At 60.3% G+C, this 25033-nt stretch overlaps 1 protein-coding gene across 1 annotated transcript; it reads right to left on the reverse strand.

Moving 5' to 3' along the window:
- Positions 1–15743: 15743 nt before the first annotated feature.
- TBX2 (T-box transcription factor 2) lies at positions 15744–25033 on the reverse strand. The gene is made up of 7 exons (XM_045837526.1): positions 24317–25033; positions 22990–23257; positions 21898–22044; positions 20649–20725; positions 20386–20549; positions 19300–19937; positions 15744–17115 (listed from the first exon to the last, which is right to left on the reverse strand). The coding sequence occupies exons 1-7, from the start codon at positions 24703–24705 to the stop codon at positions 16663–16665; spliced, it is 2136 nt and encodes a 711-aa protein (XP_045693482.1). The 5' UTR covers positions 24706–25033; the 3' UTR covers positions 15744–16662.

Genomic DNA, 25033 nt, shown 5'->3' on the forward strand with positions numbered 1-25033 from the left:
CCTCTACCTTTCTCTTTCCTCTTCCCTTATAAAGCAAAAGCTTTTCTGTAGATGAGTGAAGACAAATGATCAGAACCAGCCCAAACTGCCCTGTTTCCAGCCACTGGTGGTGTTCTCTAACCATCAGACCAGTTCAGAGCTGGAGCAAGCTGCCTGCCTGGCGAGGTGGGAGGTCCCTGCCAGGAGCAGTGTTCGGACAGAAGGTGTTCAGGTGACGGTTACTGAGTCAGTACGGCAGCAGGACCCAGGACCTCAGAGACTCTTCCCATCGTGGGATGGGGCTTGTGAAAGACCTTGTAGAGAGTGTGGTTGCACTTGCCTCCCGGGACAGCCTCGCAGCCACGGCTGCTGCAAGGGGGCTGGGAATGGCACAGCTGACACCAGGAATCTAATCTTCAAGTGATGTGTCAATATCACTCTGAAAGGAGGCGGGGCAATGTTCTGGGAAGAACAGACAGCACATAGGTTCCAATCCCAGCTGTGTCTCTAGCTGTATGGCCCTGGGCAAGTTGGGAAAATTATACTGACTGCAGCTGACCATGTGTAACCTGCTTGCCCCTTCCTGGTTCTGGTGGCACCAAGCCTCACATGTGACTGGCTCTGACCAATTACAGTTGCCCTTCCCCTGTCCACTGAGTAGATAAATGACCTTCATAGGAGCCAGTCAGTCTCCCCAAGCAGTTGGCTTTGCATACAAAGGCAGGCCTCTCTCTTCTCCTGGGACTGAGGGCTGGGAAAGCCATCTGGGCCTCAGCCACCTTGGGCAACTTTCTTGCTGTTTGGGGAGAATTCGGCCAAGAGCCCAGCCAACACAGTGGTAAGTCAGGTCAGGAGCTGGAGCTGAGACACAGCCCAGAGTAATCTTACTCCCTGGGCCCAGCTGTGCCTAAAGCTCACTCCTGCTTTTGTCAGTGATGTGAGCAATAACTTCCTTTTTTTGTTTGTTTGTTTGGCTAAAGCTAATTGGAGTTGGGCTTCTGTCAGTAGGAACCAAAAGAGCCCTGACCAGTGTATCTTTCTGCAGGGCAGTGTGGGGATTAAAAGAAACCATATTGCCAAGTACCTGGCACTCAGCAGGTGCAGTGTGGGAGACCAGCAAGCCCGATTTTCTGGCGTAACCGTGTGACAACGGTGCAGGGCGAGGATGGACTGATCACACGGGTTACGAGAGACGTGAGCACGTGGTCCCTGCTGGACAAGACGGAGTATTTCCTGGTGGCTCTGAGGGCAGCAGCAGGGAGTTTCCCTCCCTCAGGGGCCAGTAACTGGGTTCCGTAGCTTCCAGCTGCCTGCAGCCAAGCTCCCCGCAGCCAAGCTGCCTGTCCCACCAAGAAGCCCATCTGTGGTCAGAGAGAATGACACAGCACACAGAATGGGAAGGAGAGGGAAGGCAGAGAGGGAGAGAGCCCAGGACACCCACGTCCCTGTCCCCCAGCTGCCCCCCCTCCTGCACTTCCAAGTGCCACGGGACCCAAGGAACTGCTCTTCTCCACCTGCGTGAGCTCGATCTCTGCCCCTCGCCACTGGAGGACTCCTGACTATTGTGCCCAGAGGCCGGCTGACACGCGGCCATAAAACACCCACAGGGCCAGCTCTGCAGCTGGGCCAGTCTGTCCCTCACTCCTGGCGTGCGTAAGGCCAGTCCGTTCCCATCAAGCCAGTGTCTGAGACAGACCGAGTCCTGAAGGGGGACAGACAGGACCAGTGCAGGGCACCAATGCCACTTCAAATGCCCTCTCCAGCTGCCACCTTCAAATCCTTTGACTAACTGCTGTCTTGTGCATAAATACTGTCCCATCCGATAGGTGGGCCTGCTGCGAGGACTGCGTGGAGAACAAACTTGCTGTTCCTACCTCCCGCCCAGTTTAAGGAGCAGGTGGGGCTCCTCTTCACCCCCGGTCGGGGAGGGTGAGAACACGAGCGGTCTGGGCTGAGGCCCCATGACAGATTTGGCGGTGGAGAAACACACAGGCGGGGGCTTCGGTGGCACTGGGGGAAGTGCAGCCCCTCCTTGTCTTCACTCAGGTGTTACTCAGCAAACGTTTACTGAGCAGGTGCTGTGGGCCAGGCACTGAGCTGAGAACAATGATGCAGTCCTGGCTGGAGTGACTCAGTGAACTGAGAACCAGCCTGTGAACCCAAAGTTTACCAGTTCGATTCCCAGTCAGGTACATGCCTGGGTCCCCGTTAGAGGTGCGACGAGAGGCAACTGATGGATGTATCTCTCACACGTTGCTATCTCTTTCTCCCTCCTCCCTCCCTTCCCCTCTAAAAATAAATAAAATCATTTCTAAAAAATTATATTTTATTGATTATGCTATTACAGTTGTCCAATTTTTTCCCCTTTGTCCCCCTCCATCCAGCACCCCCCACTCCCTCAGGCAATCCCCCCACCCTTGTTCACATCCATGGGTCTTTGTGTGTAAGTTCTTTGGCTACTCCCTTTCCTATTCTGTACTTTACATTCCCAGGGCTAACTACCTATTTGTACTTCTTAATCCCCTTACCTTTCACCCATTCTCCCACACCCACCCTCCCACCTCTTTTTCTTTAACCTTTGGCATTTTAATTACGATGTGTCTTAGAGTGGCCTCTTCGCGTCCATCTTGCTTGGGACTCTCTGCACTTCCTGGACTTGCAGGTCTATTTCCTTCACTAAATTAGGGAAGTTTTCTTTCATTATTTTTTCAAACAGATTTCTGGTTTCTTGCTCTTTCTCTCTCCCTGGAACCCCTATGAAATGAATGTTGGATTGCTTCAAGTTGTCCCACAGGGTGCTTATACTATCCTCATTTTTTTTATTCTCTTTTCTTTTTGTTGTTCTGATTGGTTGTTTTTTGCTCCTTTATGTTCCAAATCATTGATTTGATTCTTACCTTCAGCCACTCTATTGTTGTTTCCCTGGAAATTGTTCTTTATGTCAATGAGTGTATCCTTAATTTCTGACGGGATCTTTTTTATGCTGTTAAGGTCCTCACTAAGCTCCTTGAGCATCCTTATAACCAGTGTTTTTAACTCTGCATCTAATAGATTATTTATCTCCATTTTGTTTAACTCTTTTTCTGGAGTTATTTTTTTTTAAAGATTTTATTTATTTATTTTCAGACAGAGGGAAAAGGAGGGAGAAAGAGAGGGAGAGAAACATCAATGTGTGGTTGCCTCTCTCACTCCCCCTACTGGGGACCTGGCTCACAACCCAGGCACGTGCCCTGACTGGGAATCAGACCAGTGACCCTTCGGTTTTGCAGGCTGGCACTCAATCCATTGAGCCACACCAGCCAGGGCTCTTTCTGGAGTTTTGATCTGTTCTTTCATTTGGGCCATGTTCTATGCCTCCTCATTTTAACAGATTCCCTGTGTTTGTTTCTATGTATTAGGTAGAGCTGCTTTGACTCCATGTCTTGGTAGTGTGGTCTAGCGCAGTAGGTGTCCTGTAGGGTCCAGTGGCACAGCCTCCCCTATCACCCAAGCTGGGTACTCGAGGTGCACCCTTTGTGTGGGCTGAGTACACCTTCTTGTAGTTGAGGTTTAGTTGGTGATTGCAGATCAATGGGAGAGATTTACCCAGGCCAGTTAGCTGCAAGGACTGGCTATGACCACTGACCACCAACATCTGCCTTCCGTGGAGGGTCAGCTGTGCAGGGGCAGTGTGGTAGTGCTCTGACATGGTCTGTAGTTGTCCACCGGGTGCCCTGGCCCCTGGGGTTCACCGGGTAGTGCAGGCCAAGATCAGCCCCGGCCTGTGCTTTGCCCAGAGACACCTGGCTTGGGCTCTAAAGCAGTCTGAGATGGCTGCTTCTTGTGCTGGGCTTAGAGGTCCCCAGGCAAAGCCAAACTGTAAATCTAGACTCCCAGTACCGGCCCGGGGCCCCCTGAAGCCAGCTGCTGCTTGTTTGAGAGGATTTAGGAAGTTGTGAAGCAAGAGCCAAGACCAGCCATTCATGTGGAAAAGCAGTTTGAGGGGGTCTATAAACTGGGTGGGGCAGAGTCTCTGGGGACCTTCGAGGCAGACCAAACAGTGTTAGCCAGGGTGGTGGAATCTTAGCTGTGGCACAAGTCTGCCTGCTCTTTGCCGGGAGGGCCCAGAAAAGGGACAATGGCCTCTGCTCACCTTGATGGCAGGCATTTCAGCCTCCCCCTGCATGCCACTGGTGCCCCTCAAGCCACTACCCCATCACCAGAGCCCAGAGGGAGTTAAGTCTGAGTAGCTGAGTCCGTGTGTGGGTTCTTTAAGAGTAACTGCTTGGGTCTCCAGCAGTTTCTTCCACCAACTCAATCCCCACTAGTTTTTGCAGCCAGAAGTTGGAGGGACCTTCACTGGCATTGGAGCCCTAAGCTGGGGGGCCTGGTGTGGGACTGGGACTCCTCACTCCCAAGACATCCCTCCTGAATGTTCAAAGTGTGGCGTATGCATACAGTAGCACGTTATTCGGCAGTGAGAAAGAATGAAAGTACTGATACATGCCACAGTGTGGGTGAACCTTAAAAATACTATGCTAAGTAAGGGAAGCCATTTATAAAAAAACACATATTGCGTGATTGCATTTACAGGTACCGTCCAGAGTAGGCAAATCCATAGTGACAGAAACTAGATTAGCAGGTGCCGAGGGCTGGGGGCAGAGACAAGGATTGCTAATGGATGGGTCCGGATTCGTTCTTGGGATGATGAAAATGTTCTGGAATTAGATAGTGGTGAATATACCTTATGAATATACTAAAAACCACTGGATTGTCCACTCTATGGTACGTGAATTATATCTCAATTGTGGAAATGAGGAGAGAAACGAGAGAGTGAGGATGATGCCGGCACGCAGGACAGGGTACAGGTCACTGGGCACTGTTTGTGGACGTGGCTTGAAAGCGGGAACAGTTAACCTCTTCGTGCCCTCTGCCTTTCCCTCTTGGGAGGAGACCTCTGGAGAGCAGCTCCCTCGGGCCTGGCTAGTTCTGATATCTCAGCAGGTGAGTCTCACTCAATCCCTCCTGCGTCTGCGGACAGACGGAGGAGTTCTGGGCAGAAAGGGGCACCTTTGGAAGGAAAAATCCAAGCTCTGTTCACTTCCCTGGCCAGTCCTTCACCCTTTCCCACGTGTGCAACCTGCGCTAGGCTCTCTGAACCTCAGTTTCCCTGCCTGTGGGTGGGGGGCGCGGAGAGAAGGGGAGATTATCCCTCAGCCTTGGCCCAGGGCCCAGTGGAAGCAGAGAAGGCAGCGCCTTTGTGTGATGGGGGAGGGGATGTCAGAGCCTCTGACAATGGTGCCCTAGGAGCCAGGCCAGAGTCCCGCCTCCAGGTGCTGATGGAGCTGCCCACGTGGCCCTGGAGGGAGGGGCACAGTAGGCAAATGGGTCGACACCCAACACGGACCTGAGGGAGTGGGCTCTGGGAAGGAAAGTTCCCACCAGAGAGGCGGGGAAGGTGTGGAAAACAGGGCGCTCTCCAGAAAGCCCTGCACGTTCAGGAGGTCAGCGTGCAGGAGAGTGTGCAGGTCTGGGAGGGCAAGCCACACGGACACCACAAACCAGCCTGAGGCACAGGCTCAGCCTCAGAGTGGGGAAGTCAAGGCCAACTTGCAGTGCAGCTGCCCTCTTGAAGATGGCACTGTGGGGGCCACTGTGGGAGGGAACCTGGGGCCCCCAGTGGGAGGCATTGGCGGGGCAGAGATGCATTTAACTGGTCCCCTGAGGGAGGAGAAACAGCACGACCATTAGTGGTGACACACGTTGGTTCCTTACACCTCACGGCAACCTGGGCGTGTGGGAGCATTCTCACTCCCATTCCACAGGTGAGGAAGCCAGCTCTGCTCAGAGAGGTGGAGCCACTTGCCCAAGGTGACCCGGATGAGCGGCATCAGAGCCAGTCAGAAGCCAGGTACGGCTGGCCCCACAATGCAAGCTCTTTCGACTCTGCCCCCTGGAAAACCGAGCCATGAGAAGAATTAACAACTGCCCCCAGGAGGGCACAAAGAGAGCCACCTGAGTGCCCAGCTCCATCACAAGGTTTGGCCTCATTGTCTCCCCCAAGGTGGTAGCTGAGGAGGTGGTTCCAGGACCCCGGAGAGAGGCTGGCTTAGTCCCAGTTGCCCCCAGCACCTGGCCAGACAAGCTGCAGGTTTGGAGTCTGGGGCTCCAGGGAGACCCTCTAAGGAGTCAGTTCCTCTCCTTCCAGGTCTCCCAGCCACCCCACCCTCCTGGGCCTGCCTTCCTCTCAGAGCTGCTTGCCCTGAGCAGAGCGCCCAACTGCTCTTGAGCTAGGAATGGCTCCCCACTTCCCCATGCAACCCGGATACCCTGCCCTGGGGCCTCTCTCTGCAGTCTTCCTCATCTTTAAGCAACGTTGCTGTGTGCATTAAGCGCCTCCTCTGTGCCAGAAGCCAGAACTCAGCCAAAGTTCGCTCATCCAGGAGCCGAGCCAGCAGATGGGGACACACCGGGACGGTGGGCACCCAGGACTGGAGGGAGGAGCAGCCAGGTGAAGTAAGGCATGATGAAGTAAAGGACTTTTGACTTGAGTCTTAGAAAATAAGGAAGGGCAGTGGGCATTCCGGACAGAAGGAATATGGGGTTTTCCTACCTTGGGGGATAAACAGCCTGAAGCCCCCTAGTGGGCCAGCCTGTTCCAACCCTGCTTGTCTGTGGGCAGCCTGAGCGAGGGGGCGGGCCATGCTTCCTTAGGGCCCCCACAGAGGCCCTGAAAGCAGCAGCTTCGGGGGAGGGTTGGATGGGGCGGATGGAGACTGGCCCACGTTCAGTTTGTCCTCCTGAGTCTGCTTGTGCTACCTGAGTATGAGCGATGAGAGCACTGCCTGTCCCCACGACTCTCTGTGGCAGTCAGCACGGCCACGCACCTCCCTGCCCTTTGTGGAACCAGTAGACAGGAGTCCATTTTAAAGAGGAGGACACGTGAGGCTCAAGGGTCAAAGCCACAGCGATAGAGAAGCAGCTGGGATCCGAACTCAGGTCTCTCTGGCCGCACAGAGTCCGAGCGCTGACTCCCCTCAGCGCCCTTGTCCGGTAGCAGGACCTAGTCATAAATTAGGATGGAGGCACAGACGCAGACCCGGCTCCCCCTGAAGGCGGCAGCCAGGCAGGCTGGGAGCCCCAGACTGAAACAGGCCTGAGGCAGGAGGAAACCCAAGCCCCGGACTCCAGGGCTGAACAACTCCAGATCCCCACCTAGTGGTCAGAGGGAGTCACTGCTGCAGCTCAAGAGCCCCCAGGTCACCTGCAACACAGGAGCCAGGAGAAAACGCCTCCCCGCTGGGCCTGGGACCCTCAGAAGAGAGAGAAGGGCCCATCAACCGGCCTGTGCACCGGGTTCATTGCCCTCAGGATTTCCCTGCGGCAGCCCAGTCTCCTGTGGGGGTTCTGTCCTCAGCCGCAGACACCCCAACATGAAGGCCCCTTGGGCCACCCCCAGCCTAAATCTCCAGAATCTCCTAAATCTAGGCCAGGTTCCCCAGGCTCAGGGTCTTGGCAGCTTGTCACCCAGAGGGCAGGAACCCAGTGGCCTGCACTGGTCTCCAGGGCAGGAGGGGCCACGCAGCTCTGGGGGTTCCCCCTGGCTGCTGCCCAGGGTGGGGGAGAATTTGCTCTCCCCAGATGGTCCCCGGGCCCCTCAGCCTCCTCTAGGCTCCTCCAAACGGGCAAGGCCTCCCCAGGAGGGGTAATTTGTCCAAATCACACATTCATTGAACACTGACTATAAAACAACATGTGTGAGTGCCTTGCTCAGAAGGGGGAAGACGGAGCAGAAGCTTCCTGGAGGAGGGGCCCATGGGCTGGGATTTGAAGGAAGAAGGGAAGAGATTCCAGGCTGAGGGGAGATGGTGAAAGCGTGTGAAGTCCCCAGGGCAAGGTCAGCAAGATGAACGTCAACGCCTGGGAGGGTGGACAGTGGGGGTGGAGACCTGGGCTGGGGGAGCAGGCAGGACTCGTAGGGGCTGAGGAGCCTGGACTTGGCTGCAAGAGCACAGTGAGGCCTCGGAGGGATTTGAACAAGGCTGCAGCAACCCCATTGCATCCTCGTCCCGGGGAGGTCTGAGCAGGCAGGAAAGGCTGGTGGGCACGTGCCCGGGGAGGTTCCCAAAGGTCCTAGGTGGACAGGCTCGCCCTGGAAGTGGGGGCTTGGGGAGGCCAGGGTGTTGCTCGAGGCAGGGCTCAGTGGCAGCAAAGGCTGAGAGGCCAGAGGACGGCAGAGCGCAGACCCCCGGGTTTGAGGGGCGGGAGGGCCTGGCTGCGGATGGCCCCAGCCCATTCGGCTGCTGTAACCAAATGAGCACCCGCTGGCAACCTTGTAAACCACATTTATTTCTCACAGTTCTGGAGGCTGGAAGTCGGAGAGCAGGGCGCCGGCAGGGTGAGGACCCTCTTCCTCCCAGACCATGGATGTCTCTTGTGGTAGAAAGGGAGAGGGATCCCTTTGTAACAGCGAGGTCCCATCCATAAGGGTGACTCATGACCGAAGCACCTCCCAAAGGTCTCACCCTCTAACGCCATCACCTGGGGTGGGGAGGCTAGGTTTCAAAATGAATTGCGGGGGGGCGGGGGGCCACAAATATTCAAACCCTAGCAACCTGGATGCTTCTCCCGCAGGGGCAAGTCCTCAAGGAAGATACCCATCCTCCCCCGGCCCCGGTTCCTCAGGAAGGAGAGGAAGCCCCGCTGGTTGGGGCTGCGGTCCTGGGTGCTCAGGGCTGCTCTGCAGCAGACTCCCTCTGAGTGGCCTTGCAGCAGGGGCTCCGGTCCAGCGCCGGGGCAAGCATGCCCTGGAGGGACCAGCTGTGGGCCGGCTTCTGGGGGAGCAGCTCATTCATTCAGCAAATGCTTTTTGCACGTCTGCCATGTGCCTAGCAGTTTCAGGCCTGGGCACCCAGCAATAAGCAAAACAGACGCCGCCCTACCTTGAGGGAGCCAGCAATCTCCTAGGAGACAGAGACTTGAAACAAACACATCTCCTCTCAGAGGAGAGGTGGCAAGGCAGAGGAGTGGGGTGGGAAAGGGCTTGGGCCCAGCCAGCTTGGGACGGTGTGTGTCTGTGTGCATTTGCATGTCTGAGTGTCTCTGTATGCATGTGTGTGTGTGGGGGGGTGCTAGTCTGTGTTTGTATGTGTGTCTCTGTGTTCGTATGTGGTTGTTAAGTGAGTGCCTCTGTATACGGGTTGGTCCACATGGGTATGTATTTTGTAAGGCTTTGTGTGTGTGGGTGTTAATATACTATAAATGGATCTCCACATGTGTGCATGGCATGCATGTCTATGGGTGAATCTGTATGTGGTGTCGCATGCAAGTGGTAGGGCGACCTGCTGGGAGACTTGTGCAGAAGGACATGGTTTCTCAGGAGGGGAGAGAACACCAAAACCAGAGCTGCTGTGGACATGCTGGGGCGGTTGTGGGAGGCCTGTGGGGCAGGGTGAGGGAACCAGCTGGCCAGTCCAGCGCTAAATAAGAACCAGACCCACGGGAGCCTGCTGCAGGGGGCTGGGCCAAATGCCCGGGGGACTGGGAAGACCCAGGGCTACGGAGCAGGAACCCTAAGGGGACAGGAAAGAGCACAGGCCTGGGGTCAGCCAGATCTCGGTGTGACCTGTGATCTGCTTCTTAGCAACTAGGTCACCTTGCTAAGAGAGCTCTGAACCTTGGGTTTCTCCTCTTTCAGTGGGGACAATCATGCCCACTGCCCACTGCTGAGAGTTAAATTAAAAAATGTATGCCCAGCCCTGACTGGTGTGGCTCAGTGGGTTGGGCATGGATCCGAAAAGTGAAAGGTCTCCAGTTGGGTTCCCAGTCAGGGCACAGGCCTGAGTTGTGGATTTGGTCCCCAGTCGGGGTGTGTATGAGAGGCAACCAGTCTATGTTTCTCTCTCACATGGATGTTTCAATCCCTCTCCCCCTCCCTTTCCCTCTCTCTAAAATAAATAAATAAAATCTAAAACAAAAAAAGAAAGAGGAAGGAAGAAAGGAAGAAGAAGGAAGGAAGGAAGGACATAGGCCCAATGTTAAGCACACAGCGGGTGCTCCCCGGCTCCTGGGGGTGGGGGCGGGGAGGCTGAGGAGGCGGCGTGTGGGGCGGAGGGTATCACATTCCCTCCGGGATGGAAATCATCACTAAGGGGAGCAAACATGATCTGTGCCTGAGCTAAGCACTTGCCATGTGACATCTCAGGTAACTCTTCAACACCCCTGCTATTGTTTCACACAGGAAAAGGCCCTCCCCCCACCACCGGTCCATTCCTGGCCTGACAGGCCTTGAGAAGGCCACCCTTCCGCTGGTCTCCCAGGCTCAGGCTGGGTCGGGCTGTTTCTCCCATGGACGCTCCTCCTGGCCCTGCCGGAAGGGCCCCGGCCCAGCACCTTTGCCCTTTCCCAGCCGTGGGGCTGACTCTCACCCATCATCACTTCATCAGCTAAGGTTTGCAGGGACCAGGCCCATGAGATTGCACAAGAGCTCTTCCTGTGTTTACTGGGTGGCCTGGGCACACGGCTCTGAACTTCACTGTCATCGTCTGTGAAGGGGGATTCGCAATCAGCCCTTTGCCAGTGAGAGTTCAGTGAGGGCCCATGTGTGAGAACGCTTTCAACACCACAAAGCGTTCCACTCAGGTAAGGGATCAGCCAACCCACTGGGTGCCCCAGGTCTGGGGGCACCTTTAAACATAGGGCCTGAATGTCCCCCATCAGTATCCCCTTCCCTCTGGGAAGGTCACGGGCAGTTGGCAGGCTGCGGTCTGGGTACCAAATCCGCCCTCCACTGGCCAGTGCCTCTCCCGCAGTTTGCCGGGGGCACTGTGTAGGGAGGAGGGGCAATAAACACATCCCGCAAGGAGTGCAGGCAGGGGGAGCCAGCCGGTCCCCAAGTATTTCAGGACCTGGAATGTGACTTTCTGACTGTGACTCATCCTGGCCACCTGCCGTGTTCATGCCCCAAGAATCCCAGTGACAGCAGCCCGGGTGGGTCTCTGGGTGACTCTGCCCATCCCCCGGGCCTGGGTTCCTCCAGCACTCAGTCAAAGTAGAGCCGGGTCTCCTGCCAGAATCGGAGGCTGGGGATCACTGAACACGGACCAATGTCGACTGATCACTCACAGATCAATTTGATTTTAGTCCAAACCACTTATTTTCTGTACATGGATTTTGGGGCCCAGAGAAGAAAGTCACATCGTCCAAGGTCACACGGCTAGAATCAGAGTTCGATCTGTACCTGTCGCCCCAACTTCAGCGGCAGATGCGCAGGCAGGTAACTACTAAATCGCCAAAGGTGTGACCCCACCCCGTGGTGTACACTGGAGGGGAAGGAGCTGGAACCCGAGCAGGGCGGACACCCGGCTGAGCTCACACAACAAAGCTGGTGCCTGTGTCGCACGGGAAATGCTGGAAGCCGGTGTGCACTGGGTTGCTTTCTGGCTGTGTGCCTGTAGTTAATAATTACGGAGATAATCTGCAAGAGAGCCAGAGCTCATCTGGGAATCTTAAGGGTCAGCTGGAATCAGGCTTCCAAATCCCGCCCCAGTCACACTGGCGATCAGGCCACTGGGCCTCACATCCCTTGGTCCCCATTCAAATCTGACCCAGACCTGGCAGCTTTTAACCCAAGAGAGAGATTCTCAGGCTGACCCCCATGCTCTCCCGGTTCCCCGCCACCTCCCACCTCCCACTGAACAACGCAGATCCCAAGCCTGCGCAGGAGGCCCGACCCCAAGTGAGCAGGGTCGCAGGGCTCGCCGCAGGGGGGCTTATCCTGCACATCCCCCAGGTCGACCTTGAGGATGGGGCGGGGAAAGTGAAGAGCTGAGGGACCGGGCCTACGTGGACCGCCCAGCCCCACCCCCCTGCACCCGCCAGCTGCTCCAGACGACTCCGCCTCCTACCCCCGCACGCCCGGGGCCAGAGAAGTTTGTCTGGAGCGCGGCAGGTCCAAACTCATAGGCCGGCTCCTGAGAAGCCGGAAAGGCCAGAGTGAGGCGGCCCCCTGCCCTGAGAGGGACTGCGAGGGCGCCGAGCCCAGCCGGGCACACAGAAAGCTGCCGGTGGGTGTTTGCAGCCGGGGCGTCGCGCACCCGGGCGTTGGCCCCGCCAGGCAGCACGAGCACCAGGAAGGAGCCCCACCCTGTGCCTCGGGCACTCCCATGCCTGTGTCTGCAGCCCCGTCCACAGCCCCATCGGGCTCGGCGGAGCGCCTCCGTCCCTCGGCTGCCTGTGCGGTCCCTGGGCCTGGATCTACGTCAGTGTGGGTTTGTCTCTGTGCCCATCTGGCCGTGGCTCTCTCCACCTCCGGCTCTCCCCGCAGGCGGCCTGTCCGGCCGCCGCCCGCCTCTGGCCTGGAGCGCCATCTCGTGGGCACGTGAGGAGTTGCCGCGACCCGCGGACTAGGCCAGCGGCAGGTTAGCTCCTGGCCGGGAGCTGCGACAGGTCCCGAGAAGAGGGGCGGGGGAAGGGGGGTGGCCATCGGATGTGGGGATCCGAGGTTTGGGGCGTGGACGAGCCTATATGCGCCTCCAGAGAGCTCAAAAGGAACTCCAAGGGCAAATCAGAGTCCCAGGAGCGTTCGGATAGGGGCATCAACGCATTCAATGAGGGCGACCAGGCTGCACTCTCGAGGGCGCCCCCTCGGGAGCACCCAGAACTCAGGATCCTTTCCCTCCGCCCCTTTCCCCGGGTGCGCACCGGTCTCCCCTCTGCGGCCCTGTCCCTAAAGCACGGAGCGCTCGCCCCTCGCTGGCCCCCTACCCCCCCCCCCCACTGGTGCTCCAAACTTTGGGGTCGAGGACCGCGAAGGAGGGGACGGAGTAGGGTACTGGTTTTGAGTGCTTCCCACGCTCGGAGTTTAAACCTCGGTCTCACAGACACTGTCTCTCGAACCATCCTATACATGGGAAATTGCGCGGCGGGGAGGGGGGCGCTCGAGCTGGGACGTACACCGGTGGGTGTCCTGGGTGTCCCCAAGCTGAACGCGTCCCTGTGGCTCCAAGGGGTGCCCCGCGTGTGCGTTCGCGGCGCTGGGGAGGCGGACCCCAGTTCTGCGCGGTTCACGTAGGACAGGACCCCTCCACGAACGCCGGAGATTTCCTCCGCCGCAGCCCTCGGTTGGGAGTGGGGGGTGGGAGAGGAAGGAATGGTTTGCGGGCTCGGAACACTCGGAGTAACCGAAGAGGAAATGAGGTCCCTCTAGGTCTCAAAATCCTTGCTGCCCAGCCGCTAGGTCTCAGGGAGCCGCCACACCTGCAGTCGCCAGGCTGCCTCGTGAACCCGTCGCAGCCCCACACCCACGCGCACCATTCCTCCTCAGGCCTCGCAGGTCCAGAGACCTGAGGCGACAGCGGCTCACCGACAAGCCTCAGAGACCCCTCAGTTCCCGTCACCCCCAGATACGCCCCCCCCCCACACACACACGCCTGTGCGCTGGCGACTGTGCCGTCCAGGGCCCCTGGTGCCAGGCCTTGAAGGGTTAAGGAGGCCTTGGGGCACCGGAGCGGCGGGGCCCGGGGAGCCTGGGCTAATTGGCGACCCCGGGAACAAAGAGGGCTGGAAGGCGGACGGCTTAATTGGGCCACGGAGCGGCCGGGCCTTTGTCTGGAACCCGGCCCTGCCGCCGGCCGCGCGACTCGCGCAGCCGAACTCAGGTTCGCAGCTGGGACCCAGCGGAGCGCTTCGAAGGCGTCTCCGGGAGGGGACGGGAGCAGCGGGAGGCGGGGGAAAGGGCGTCGAGTCTCCAAACTGCGCTCGAGACCCGGGGCCTCCCGACACCCTGGAGTGTCGCTCCACCCCACCCGGCTGCTCTCAGCGACGCCTCCTGCCCCGGCCGCGCGGCGACCCTCCTCGGGCTCCCCACTGTGCCCGCCTGGAACCCCGCCCGCGGCTCCAGGTCGGTGCTGCCCCCTGGTGTCAGCAGCTCGCTCCGCAGGCCGCTGAGAGCCTGCCGCCTCCTCCCAACTCCTCCTGGACGTGCTGTCCGCGAGAAACCAAGAGCGAGCGCGCTCCTGCTCTTCAAGTCCTAGAGGGGTTTTTCAGCCCAAAGCCCCCCGACTAAGTAGACTGTCCACGTGGGATTCTGTCTGAGCTCAGAAAGTGGTCTCTATGCCCCGCCCGTTCTTCCCCCTGTTCCCCCCGCCTGAAGATCAGAGGGAGCGGGGAAGCTGGCGCACCACCTCTGGGGGCCGGGACACTCTCCTGAGCGCTCCCACTAGTTCACTGACCCACACCCTAGCCAGTTCAGCGCGGCCAAGGGCCAGCTCCCTCCCTGGAAGAGGCGGCTTAGTTCTCTTTCCTTGCAAATGTGTTGGCCCGGGAAGGTGTCCTGGGTGCTTGGAGGCCGACATTGTCCATTCCACCTCCACCTTATTCCCCTTTCTCTGTGTCACCGTCGCTGGTGCCCCTGTGAGTTGAGGGCCAGTGCCTCCCACTCCCCAAAGTCCCAAGGTGGACAACCTGCTCAGCCAGGGCGGCACAGGCCCCGGAGAGGAGAGAACTGGGACTCACAGAGAGATCAGCCTGATGGCTGCCTGAGGGGAGGGAGGTTGGGGGCTGGGTGGCAGTGTGAAGGGACTGAGAAGCACAAATCAGTCCTCACAAAATCATCATGGGGATGTAAAGCGCCGCATAAAGGAGGAATACAATCAGTAATATTACATTGGAATAACTATGTGCGGTGTCAGGTGGGACTTGTCTGATTATCTAACCACTGTGCTGTACACCTGAAACTCATAGAAAAAATATTGAATGTAAAAAGAAATAAGGATACCACCAAAAGAGAGAGGAGAGCGGAGGGAGGGGAGGGCTGGGGAGGGCTGGGAAGAAAGTGGAGGGGCTCAGTGACCGGGTGGCCCAGAGGCGCGTTGAGGGAGTGACTGCCTGCCCGTCTCCTACCCCTTCCCACTGCTGGTACTGGGGCTGCAGATCCCCGTTGCCTGGGTGAAGCGGGAGGATGCCATGGGGGCGGGAGCGGCCGTCCTTGCAGGAGTGGCCTCGGGGGAGGCACACACCTATTGGAGACTGATACAGTGGGACTCCCAGAGAAATCCCCAGCTGATCCCGTTATTATCCAGCGGGAAACCAAGGCAGGAAAGAAACAGCCCATTGACTCACACTCCCCACACCTCCAAGAGAGATGCAGATGAATCACACGGGAAAACTTTCAGGCCGGACTTTGCCACTCGAGTCGACAGCCCTGACACGGAGTGTTTCTTTTTGAGGTTCAGGAGACAGGGAGATGGAAGAGTTCTAGGGCGTGCGGTATTTGGGGGACTACAACCAAACGCCTCGGAGGAGGAGAGAGAGGGATCACCCCCCCTACCGGCCCCACCTACCCAGAGGCGCCAAAAGGGGTGCGGTTCCACCCGGATGCGCCGTGAAGAGAGCCGGGAATCCGCGGAGCCGCGAGAGCGGCGGGCGGAGCGGAGTGGCCAGCAGGGGGAGCCCGATCCCCGGCCTGGGACGCGGCGCGCCGGGAGCGCGCGGGGCTCCAGGCGGTTCGGCGCCTCCCAGCCCAGCCCGCGGCCCGCACCGGCGCCGCCCGGCCTCGCAGCTCCGCCCGCTGCCCCGCCGCGCGGCCGCCCCCGGGAGGCGGCTGCCGCCGAGCCCCGGGCGCCCGGCCCTTTGTTCCCGCCTCCAGTCCCCTCTGGCGCGCTCGCCGCGCCCCAGCCCCGCGCGGCCCACAGAGCGCACAGCGCCGTTCACTTCGCAGTGTAGCGTTTTATTGTTTTCTCGCGTTTTATTGTTTTCTCTCTTTTCTTTTACTTTTCTTTTCTTTCTTTCGTTTCGTCTCACTCCGGAGCGAAAAGTGAAAACCTGAGGTGGAGCCCGGGGGCCAGGCGAGCGAAGCCCGGGCGGAGGGGCCGAGGGGCTGGCGGGGTGGGAGCTCCTCCGGGTCGGGCCTTCCTCCTGCAGCCGAGGACCACCGCCCGCCAGCCCTGTACAATATAGATGCTCATGTAAAATGAAAAAACTTTTAAATGCTATGAGTTAATCTCTAAATATTATGTACACAGCAATGTACACTTTTGAATAAATTAATACCAATTTGCATATTCTGGGAATCTTAAAGCTTATTTACACAAATTACCATTTATTTCATAAATATCTTTTTTTTCCCCCCTGGGGACTCAAGGCAGAAGTGCCACTCACTCCGCGGACCCAGGGGTAGAAGGGGCGCCTGTCTCTTGGGGGGAGGACGTGGGAGGACGAAAGGAACAGGTCCCTCCCAGCGCAAGCCTGCACTGACTGCGGTCGGCTCTGACCCCAGCATCCCTCACCCCCGACTCCCCAGCGGTCCGGGCAGGAGGCCGAGACCTTCCGCGGCTCCTTCCGAAGCTCCCACCCCGAGGCCCTGCACCTTCCGGCTCCTCGTGAGACCACTGGGCTGGCACGAGGTCTCTCCACAGCGCTGCAGGACCCGGAGATGCCCCCGGACGATGCCACCTTGACACCGGAGCAAATCTGGACCGAGTCCAGTGGCTCCAAAGCGACTGTGATCCCGGCAGCAGGATTCCTTGTGAGGCCCAGGGAAGTGTCCCTGGCCCCCGCTGGCTGGTCAGGGCTCTATTCCGCTGCTGCAGCCCGCTTTTGCTCCTTTATTTAAATAAATACCCATTCTGTGCTGTACAGGTCCCAAGCAGCAAGGGCAGGCAGCCCGGGAGGCCTTCGTGGCAGCGGAGCAGCTGGGCAGCCCCCTCACTTGGGAGACTCCCTGCCCGGGGAGAGGGCTCGCTGGCTCTCCAGCCCACTCACCAGTCTCTGGATGCTCTGCAGTTCACTGGCCGCCTCTTTGGCTGAGCCGCTGGGCGACAGGGCACCACGGGGCGGAGCCCCCACTTTTCGGAGAGCCAGCTCAGGCAGCGGGCTGGGCTCCCGGCTGTTGCCGCCCGCAGCCTTGGAGCCCTCCGCCGCCAGCCCAGTGGCGAGGAGACCAGTGCTGGGCGGGATGGTGACCGGGATCTGGTAGGGGCTGAAGCGCAGACGGGGCCGGGCGCTGCCCAGAAAGGGGCTCCGGGAGAGGGAGCCAGCGGCAGCAGCGGCTGCGGCGGCAGCACTGGTGGCTGGCAAAGCGGAGGCGGCTGCAGCCGCGGCTGCCATGTAGGTGTAGGGGTACGGGAAGAGGCCTCCGAAAGTAGGCATTGGGATTCCCTGGGGAAAAAAAATAACACCGCAAGGGTTAGGCATCCTGCCTGAGGTGTCCCTGAGGGTGAGTTTGGTGCTGGGGGTGGCGCTACAACTAGGACTCCTCGCCCTGCGGTTTCAGGGACAGAAGGCCAGAGCTCACATCACTAGGACCCCACACAGCGCAGTCAGACCTGAGCCAATGTGCCCACGGTTCCCTGCAGGTTGACATGAGGGCCTGGCACCATCAAGCTCTGTGCCAGTAGGAGTAGCGGGAAGGACATTCCGGGTGGCTGAACTAGCGCAGGCAAAGGCCTGGAGGGAGGAAATAGCGCAGGGGCAGGGCCAGGGCCAGGTGGCAAGCAGTCAGCTCTGGCTGTCTCGGGAGGTTCTGTTCACTTAGAACGGTGTCCTCCCCAGCCCTGCAGGCACCCCCAAAGGGCTGAGGAAGCACAGGTATGGGGGAGGAGCTTTGTAAATTCTCCTTCTGCTTGTCGACCTGCTCAGAGGTCTTCGCCCAGGCCAGGAGAAGGGCACAGATGCCAATCAGTTCACAAACTGGCCTGAATACGCTCTAAAGAACTCCTGGCCGCACCTCCGTGGCAGCTGAGGAAGGAATGCAGTCTTTTGCCTGTGGAGAGCACAGTAGCCAGGAAACCCTGGGTGAACACCGCCTGAGTCCGTGAGGCCCGACTTTTGGAGGATCTGACCTTTGGAATAATGGCTCGCTCCCCAGAGTGTGTGGGTACAGGGAGGAGGGCAGGGGGCTGACTGCGCTGGGCTTCTAGGGAGACTCAGGCCTGGCTCAGGCAGGGAGGGGAAAAAGCAGCAGCTTAGTCAGAAATGAAAAAATATCCTTCCTAGAAGGTCAAGTCCTACTGGGCATCCAGGCCTGGCACCTCAAGTTGGGAGGAAGGAGGGAGGCGTCAGTTCTCCCAGGATTTGGCTCTACCTGATGGCCAGGGGTGGGCTGCCCTGGCTCGGGTCCTTAACCACTAGCGGTGCACCGAGTGCTGCCTCCCGAGTGCTGGGAGTTCTCATCCTGACCTTGCACCTGTCGGTCAGGCCCTGTCTAGAAGCCGTGACTTCTCCACGACCTCTGCGATGCCTATGCTCCTCACCAGAACTTGCCTGGGGAGGAGACATTCACGTACATACAGACTCAAGGAGTCAGATTCCACCTCCAGACCCAGAACTCTGTTTTCCAGAAGCTTCCTTGCCAGCTCAGAGACCTGGATATGTGCTGTTAGTGTCTCCGACACTTGCTCCACAGCCCCCGCTCCTTGAACTCTGTTTCAAACCTGTTTAAAATCTCCTCCTCCACTTTAAAAAAAATATTTGCTTCTAAACCAAAGGAGCCTTCTCAGACCTGAACTCCTATTTTCCTTCCCGTAAGATATGATCTCAAGGGTTCAATTTGCCAGAAACCTCAGAGGGAAGAAAATGAATGAAGAGAATCCAAATCTTTCCACAGGGAATATTCCACCCAAGCAACCAAAGAGGCCGCTCTCCCCATCCGATCTCCTTATTTTGCTGCTGGCCACAGTTTAATGAACTCTCCCCTGGGAGCTCAGAATTTCAAGCTGGGCCTGGGGAACTGAGCTCCTTTTCCCAAAGATGTGTGGCTGGGGGGTGAGGAGACCCAAGGAGGGGGAAGGAACAGCCTTGCCCTTTGTCAGGTCAGGGGACTTCCTGGAGCGCCTGAAAAAGGCATCTGGAGATGGGTCATTTTTGGTGGTCAGTTGTCCAGAAAATATTTCGAAATGTCCTACTCCCTTTGTCCAGCCACCTTGGGGGGGGGGGTGGCTTTCAGGGATTTGCAGTGAGTAGAAGGTCTTTGACCCCAAGGAAAACGTCCGGAGGCCAGGAAAGTGAACTTCACAAAGGCCAGGGGCAGCCCCAGTCTGTCCGAGGGGGAGGAATCTAATGGGCGCCTCATTCTCTGTTGTGGTTATAGAGAACGCGGCAGGCCCAGAGAGGCCCAGGGACTTGCCCAAGGTCACACAGGAGTCAGAAGGAGCGCCCGGCCAGACCTTGCACCTAGAGTCCGAGCATCCCTGAACCTAGAGTCCTAGAGAGCGCCCGTCAGGTCTCCCCAGGACTGGGCCCTTGCCCGTAGAATCTCAGAGCGCCCTAAGCCCTGTGCCTACCCCGGCAACGCACGTTGCTCCTCCTCCCTCCATCCCGATGCCACCAGATCACAGGCCTTACCTGAGACGCCAGCATGTGCTGGGAGAGGTGGAACGGGAAAGGCGCCGCGGTGCTCGCCGCACTGACTGCGGGGCCCAGCCCGCCTGCGTCCAGCCCGGTGGTGGCCCCGGGCCCGCCGCCTCCGCTATTGCCACTGCCGCCCGCCACCGAGGCCAGCAGGTGACCCATGCCCATGGCGGAGAAGGCTCCAGGGCCCATGGCGAACTGTCCCGGGTGCAGAAAGAGCGGCTGGCCAGCTCCCAGTGGCCCGAAAAACTGCTGCCCGTGAAGATGGCCGGAGAAAGCCAGTCCCGGGAGGTGGCCGGCGCCCAGGGGGGACGCGCTGTCTGTCTGCACCACCAGCGGTGCCAGGCTGGGCTCCTTGCCCTCACCCGCCTCCTTGCGTCCCTCGTCCTTCCGCCGGCCTTCGGCCCGCTCCTTCTCTAGGGTCCGCAGACCAAAGGGGCCGTCCCCGCCGCCCTCCGCCGCCTCCTTGCCCCTCTCCGGGCTGCGCCGTTCCCGGGCGCGCTCAGGTTCGGTCAAGCGGGCGGGGCTGCTGCCGTCCAGCGCCGGGCTGCGGCCGAGCGCGGGTCCCGCGCGCTCCTCGCTCAGCCTCTCGGGTTCTGGGTCACTGTCTGCAGCGAACGACTTATCCTCGGCTGCAGGAAGAGGGGAAGCATGGGGTTACGGGGGCTTGGGAAGGCGCGAAGGCTCCTTCCGGGGTCTGGGGCGCGTCGGAGAGACTTGGAAAGGCCTGTTGTCGGGGAGGGCAAGTCGATGGCTTCTAGATCCTCGTCGGGCAAGGGGCAGCGACAGGTCACCTAATCCAAGTCTCCTGAATACAGTGGGGGAGCCGAGCCCTGTGGAGTTCCCTTTACTGAGGAGTCACAAAGCACCGGGGACCCAGCCTGGGGTCCAGCCGGATCCTCTGACTACGAGGGACGGTCCTTAACCCGGCGTCCACGTGGGAAGCCCCAACCCAGACACACTGCACGCTTCTCCGGGCCTAGAGGGTTAGCCCGACGTCGAGCACGGAGCCAGCCGGCGCCCGGAGGATACCCTCCCTTTCTCCTCGCCCCACCCCTGGTCCGACCGCCCGACCCTCACCTCTGGTCCGGTGCAGGCGGAGCGGACTGGGCGCTGCCCCCGGGGACGGCGGCGGTTCCCGTGCGGGGGGAGGGTCGCAGGACGAGGCGTCGGATTCGGCGCCGTCGCGCTCCGGCTTGCAGTGCTCCTCGTACAGGCGCAGAGACGGCAGCGTCAGCTGCTTCCTGGGGAGGAACGGAGGGCGAGGGTCAGAGCGGAGCGCGCCCACCCTCACGTGCCGCTCCCCAGGCACCCGCCGCGGGGCGGCCCGGAGCGGCCCTCACCTTTTCTCCCTCCTGCCGTTCCCGGTGTCCCGGAAGCCCTTGGCAAACGGGTTGTTGTCGATCTTCAGCTGAGTGATCTGCGGGGACCGAGGGGGCGGCACCAGGTCAGGATGCGGTTCTTCGAGCCTGGCCTGGGTCACCCCGAGGTCAGCGGCTGCCGGCCGGCACAGGAGAGCCCGGGAGTGTCTGCTTGGTACCCGCCCACCTGGGATGGGCAGCTCTGAACCCAAAGGCGAGGTGAGGCCGGCGGGCGGGCCTCGCGGAAAGCGACAGCGTCTCTCCTCCTGCAAAGTGTCCGAGGCGGAATCGCCAGCGCGCTCACGCAGGCCCAGAGCTGTGGGCACAGAGGCGAGTCTGCCCCAGCACGCACGCAGGCTCAGGCGCGCGACGAGCCCAGCAGGTCCGTAGACACGGGAAAAAAACAAGTCACACTCGCAGACCCACGCACAGGCAAGTACATACAGAAAAAACCAGTGCCCCCAGAACAGACGAAAACACGCACGTCCACACGCATCCTAGCACCCCAAACAGGGCACGCATACTCGATCTCACACTTGGGCTCACAGAGACAGGAGGAGGATGTCAGAGCACCCTGGACCCTGTCATTCCCCGGGACGGTGCACACCGACACAGACCTACTCGGGGTGGCGCTTTGCCCCTTTGGAGAGAAGGTGTAGAAAGGCATCAAGGAGGAAAGGCACTTTGGCCTGAAGGAAAAGTCTCTAAGCATCTCCCAGGAGGACTTGGGCCTGGACTGGCCCAAAGGGGGTTTGCCTTGGGGGTTGCGTCACCTGTCCCAACCTCTGGCTCCCCGGGGAGAGTGAAAGCTGGGCCCCAGGTTCCTAGCGCTTGGTTCCTAAGCAGCGCGACAGCCTGGGCAGATTGCCTCGGGCACCCTCTCTCCATTTAAATTCCCATCCCTGAGCCAAGAAATAAACGAATGAAATGTAAAATTGTCCGCGCGGGCCCGAAGTCTCTGCTAATTGCTAAGTAAACATCTCCACCCCAACGAGAGCCCAGCTGTTGCGCGCCCCAGGGAGCGAGTGTACGTCTACCAGGACTTGGGAGGGAGCCTGGGAGGTCTCGGTGCGCGCTGCCCTTAAAGGTGAGAGGCAACGCGCTCCGGGAGCGGGCTGTCAAGGGCGGGGTGGGTGGGGTGGGGGCTGCAGACCCATATGCGCGGAGGGTTGGAGCCTGCGCGTGTAGGGGCATCAGTGCGGGGGCTGGGCCCGCCCCCCGTCCCACGCACCTTGTCGTTCTGGTAGGCAGTGACCGCGATGAAGTCGGTTTCGGGGAACACGTAGGTGCGGAAGGTGCTGTAGGGCAGCTTCAGGATGTCGTTGGCCCGCACGATGTGGAAGCGCGGCTGGTACTTGTGCATGGAGTTCAGGATGGTCTGCGGGGAGGACAGGGGTCAGCCGGCAGCCCCCAGGCTTTGGCCGGAGCATTTCCACTCTCCAGGGCCTTGAACCCTTTCCAGTTCTGTCTCTCACATGGTTCTGCTTTCCCGACAACACCCCCCCTCCCCCGCTATTTCCTCCTGTCTTCCTGGTCTTTTTCTCCTTTATAATTTTATTCTATTTTTTCCTTTCATTGTTCTTTTATCAGTTTCTCTCTCCGTTTAAAAAAATTATCTCCGTTGAAAACAGAAATAAATAAAACAAAATAAAAACCCTCCACAGCCCCACCCTTGACCTCCCTTCCTGGGCTCATGGCTAAGCCCTAGCAAACCCACGGAGAGAAGACAGGGAACTCGGAGGCCGTGGACTGCCCTCACTCGGAACAGGCCGTCCCTTTGGCCTCTTGAACTGCCCCCTCCCATTCGCTGGGGCCCTGGCTCAGGCGATAAAGGAGAGAACCCCCAAATTCCCCTCTCCAGGTCGGGCATCTGCCTTTGAGAGGAGAGACGGGATTCTCAGAGAGCGTGCCTAGGGGCTGGCTCCAGTTGTAAATCTCCTGGCTGGAGCAGCGGCATGGGGACGGGGCTCTTGGAGAAGGGCGAGCGCACGCTGAGGTCACAGCAGGTCTCCCAAGCTCAGCACCTCAAGACCAGTGTCTGTGCAATGGAGTCCCAGCCACTCCTGCATGCCGCTGGTCGCCAGGAAGGGTTTTCAGAAGGCCTGACTGACCCCGGCAGAGACTGTGAGCAGCCTGGAGCTTGCCAGCGCCTACCCTGCTGCTCCCCAGGCTTACAGGGATCAGAGCCCCCGGGGCCCAGGCTCAGCCTGTGTAGGCCACAGGGCAGTGGCCTGGGCAGGGGCTCTGGGGACAGCCCCTGCCTCCCGCCTCAACCCTGCGCTGCAGCCTCCGCCTGCCCACCCCTGGCCGGCCTCACACTCACGAAGCCGTGTTTGTCGGAGATGTTGTTCGTCAGCTTCAGCTTGTGGAAGGCCACGGGCTTGGCCATCCACTGCTCTCCCGTGGCCGGGCTGTCCGGGTGGATGTACATGCGCTTGGGCATCTCCGGGTCGGCCTTGCCGGCCACCATCCAGCGCGAGTTGTGGAATTTATACCGGCAATCATCAGCGGCCACAATGTCCATCAGCAGGATGTACTTGGCCTTCTTGTCCAGACCACTGACTCGCACCTTGAACGGAGGGAACATCCGCCTGCGGGGAAAGGAGCGGGACGGTGCGGTGGGGCCCTGTGCGGTGGCCCAGGACGCCCCCGGCACACACCACCGCCTCGGCTTCCCCGGCCGTGTCCCCGGTGGTCACGGTTCTGCCCGCTTGTTGCCGCCTGGGAGCCCCCCCCGCACCCCCGCGGTTGTTACTCCTGGGAAATCCCGGTTCTGCCTGCGCAGGGCCCCGTGCTCGGTCCGCGACCGTCGCACCCTCAGCTGAGATGGAAGCCCATGTCCAGGGAAGAAACCCAGATCCTCTGAAAACACACCCGATCCTCTCGAATGCCCCCAAGTTTGTTCGGGGTATACCCACTGGGGGCGGGCGCTCCCAGAAATAAGCCCAGAGGGTCTGCGGGCGGACTGGGCTGCAGGGCCGGAACGAGGCCCTGACCCTGGAGTTCGGGGGAAGAGGGCAAGCCTGAGGCCCGGGCCTCGGCGGCTGAACCGCAGGAGGGTGGAGGGAGCCGGGGGCCGGGGTTTTCTTGCGGCTCTCGGGCCCGGGGCGGGGTGTGAGCCCCAGCTCCTCGTTCTGGGGCCGCGACGAAGGTCCCGGCCGGGTCAGGCCTGGGCCCGGGCCCGGGCCCGCTCCACCTCGCTGTCGGGAGCGGAGCGGCCGGCGGGACCCGGCAGGCCAGCCTGGGTCCGGCGGTGAGCGGGGGGCGCTCTGGGCTCCGGGGCCGGAGGAAGTCCGGAAGGCGCGGGACCCCGGGTCCCAGGCCAGACCGGGAGGACGGAGAGCGAGGTGACGCGCGAGGCTGAGAAGCGGCAGCCGAGACCCGCGAGACCCGCCGGGGCCGAGACACAGGACGGTTGGAACTATTCTTTGGGAGCATGTTTTCGTTCTACTTCACTCGGGAACTTTTGCTGTTTTACTTCTTAAAATATCGCTCGATGCCAGAAGGGACAAGTCGCTTGGTTCTCCGAGGGAGCTAAGCGCAGCGCCGGGCCGCGCCGGGAGCCCGGAGCGAGGGGCTCGGCGCCGACGGGCGCCGTGGGGTCCCCTGCCCGCCCGCCCTCGCGCCCTCCGGCCAGCGGGCCGCCCTACCTCCCGGACTTGGTGATGACCATCTCGGTGCCCAGCTTGTGGAACTGGTCCCACAGCTCTTTGGCCTCCAGCGTCACCTTGGGGTCGTCCTCCACCTCGTCCTCGGGCTCCAGGCTCTTAAGCGAGCGCAGATGCGCGGCGGGCGGGTGCGGGCCGAGTGCCGAGACGTGCAGCCCCGCCTCGGCCGCCGCCGCCGCCGCCACGGCCGCCGCCCCCGCCAGGCCCGGGTCGGGCAGCGGCTTGGCCAGCGCGCCGGGCGGCAGCGCGAGCGCGGGGAAGAAGGAGGGCTGCGCCGCCGCCAGGAAGGCGGACATGGGGAAGTCGGCCGGCCGTGGCGCGTGGAACGGATGGTAAGCCATGGCGCTGGCCGCCAGCGCCGGCTCTCTCATCGGGACATCCGGCCCAGGCGCCCGGGGGCCGGGGCCGGGGGCGCGGGGCTCGGACCCCCGGCCCGGGCGGCGTCGCGCGAGGAGGAAGGGCGACCCGGGTGGCAAGCGCGGCGGCGGCTCCTCCCGGCTCCCCGTCCGGCGCGCGGCGAGGGGCGCGGGGCTCTGGGCGCGGGGGTGGCGGGGGCTCTGCGCGGGGCTGGGCTGGGCTGGCCCGCTCCGGCGCCGGGGACCACGCGCGACTGGTTAGATCTTGTCGTGATCTCTGGAAAACTGTGACTATCTCACATGTCCTGCCCTGCTCGGATCCCCTGCGCTAACGAGCCAGGCC

This window comes from Phyllostomus hastatus, unplaced genomic scaffold (genome assembly GCF_019186645.2).
Source record: "Phyllostomus hastatus isolate PE091 unplaced genomic scaffold, TTU_PhHast_1.1 phas_contig_210, whole genome shotgun sequence".
In the NCBI taxonomy this organism is placed as follows: domain Eukaryota; kingdom Metazoa; phylum Chordata; class Mammalia; order Chiroptera; family Phyllostomidae; genus Phyllostomus; species Phyllostomus hastatus.

What these genes read in the sequence shown, in the direction of transcription:
- TBX2 (XM_045837526.1), bottom strand. Translation starts at nt 24,705, where the DNA reads ATGAGAGAGCCGGCGCTGGCGGCCAGCGCCATGGCTTACCATCCGTTC. An exon ending in TCTCCGACAAACACGGCTTC is followed by an intron (nt 22,045 to 22,989) that starts GTGAGTGTGAGG and finishes TCCTCCCCGCAG; the next exon opens with ACCATCCTGAACTCCATGCA. An exon ending in AGCACATGCTGGCGTCTCAG is followed by an intron (nt 17,116 to 19,299) that starts GTAAGGCCTGTG and finishes TTTTTTCCCCAG; the next exon opens with GGAATCCCAATGCCTACTTT.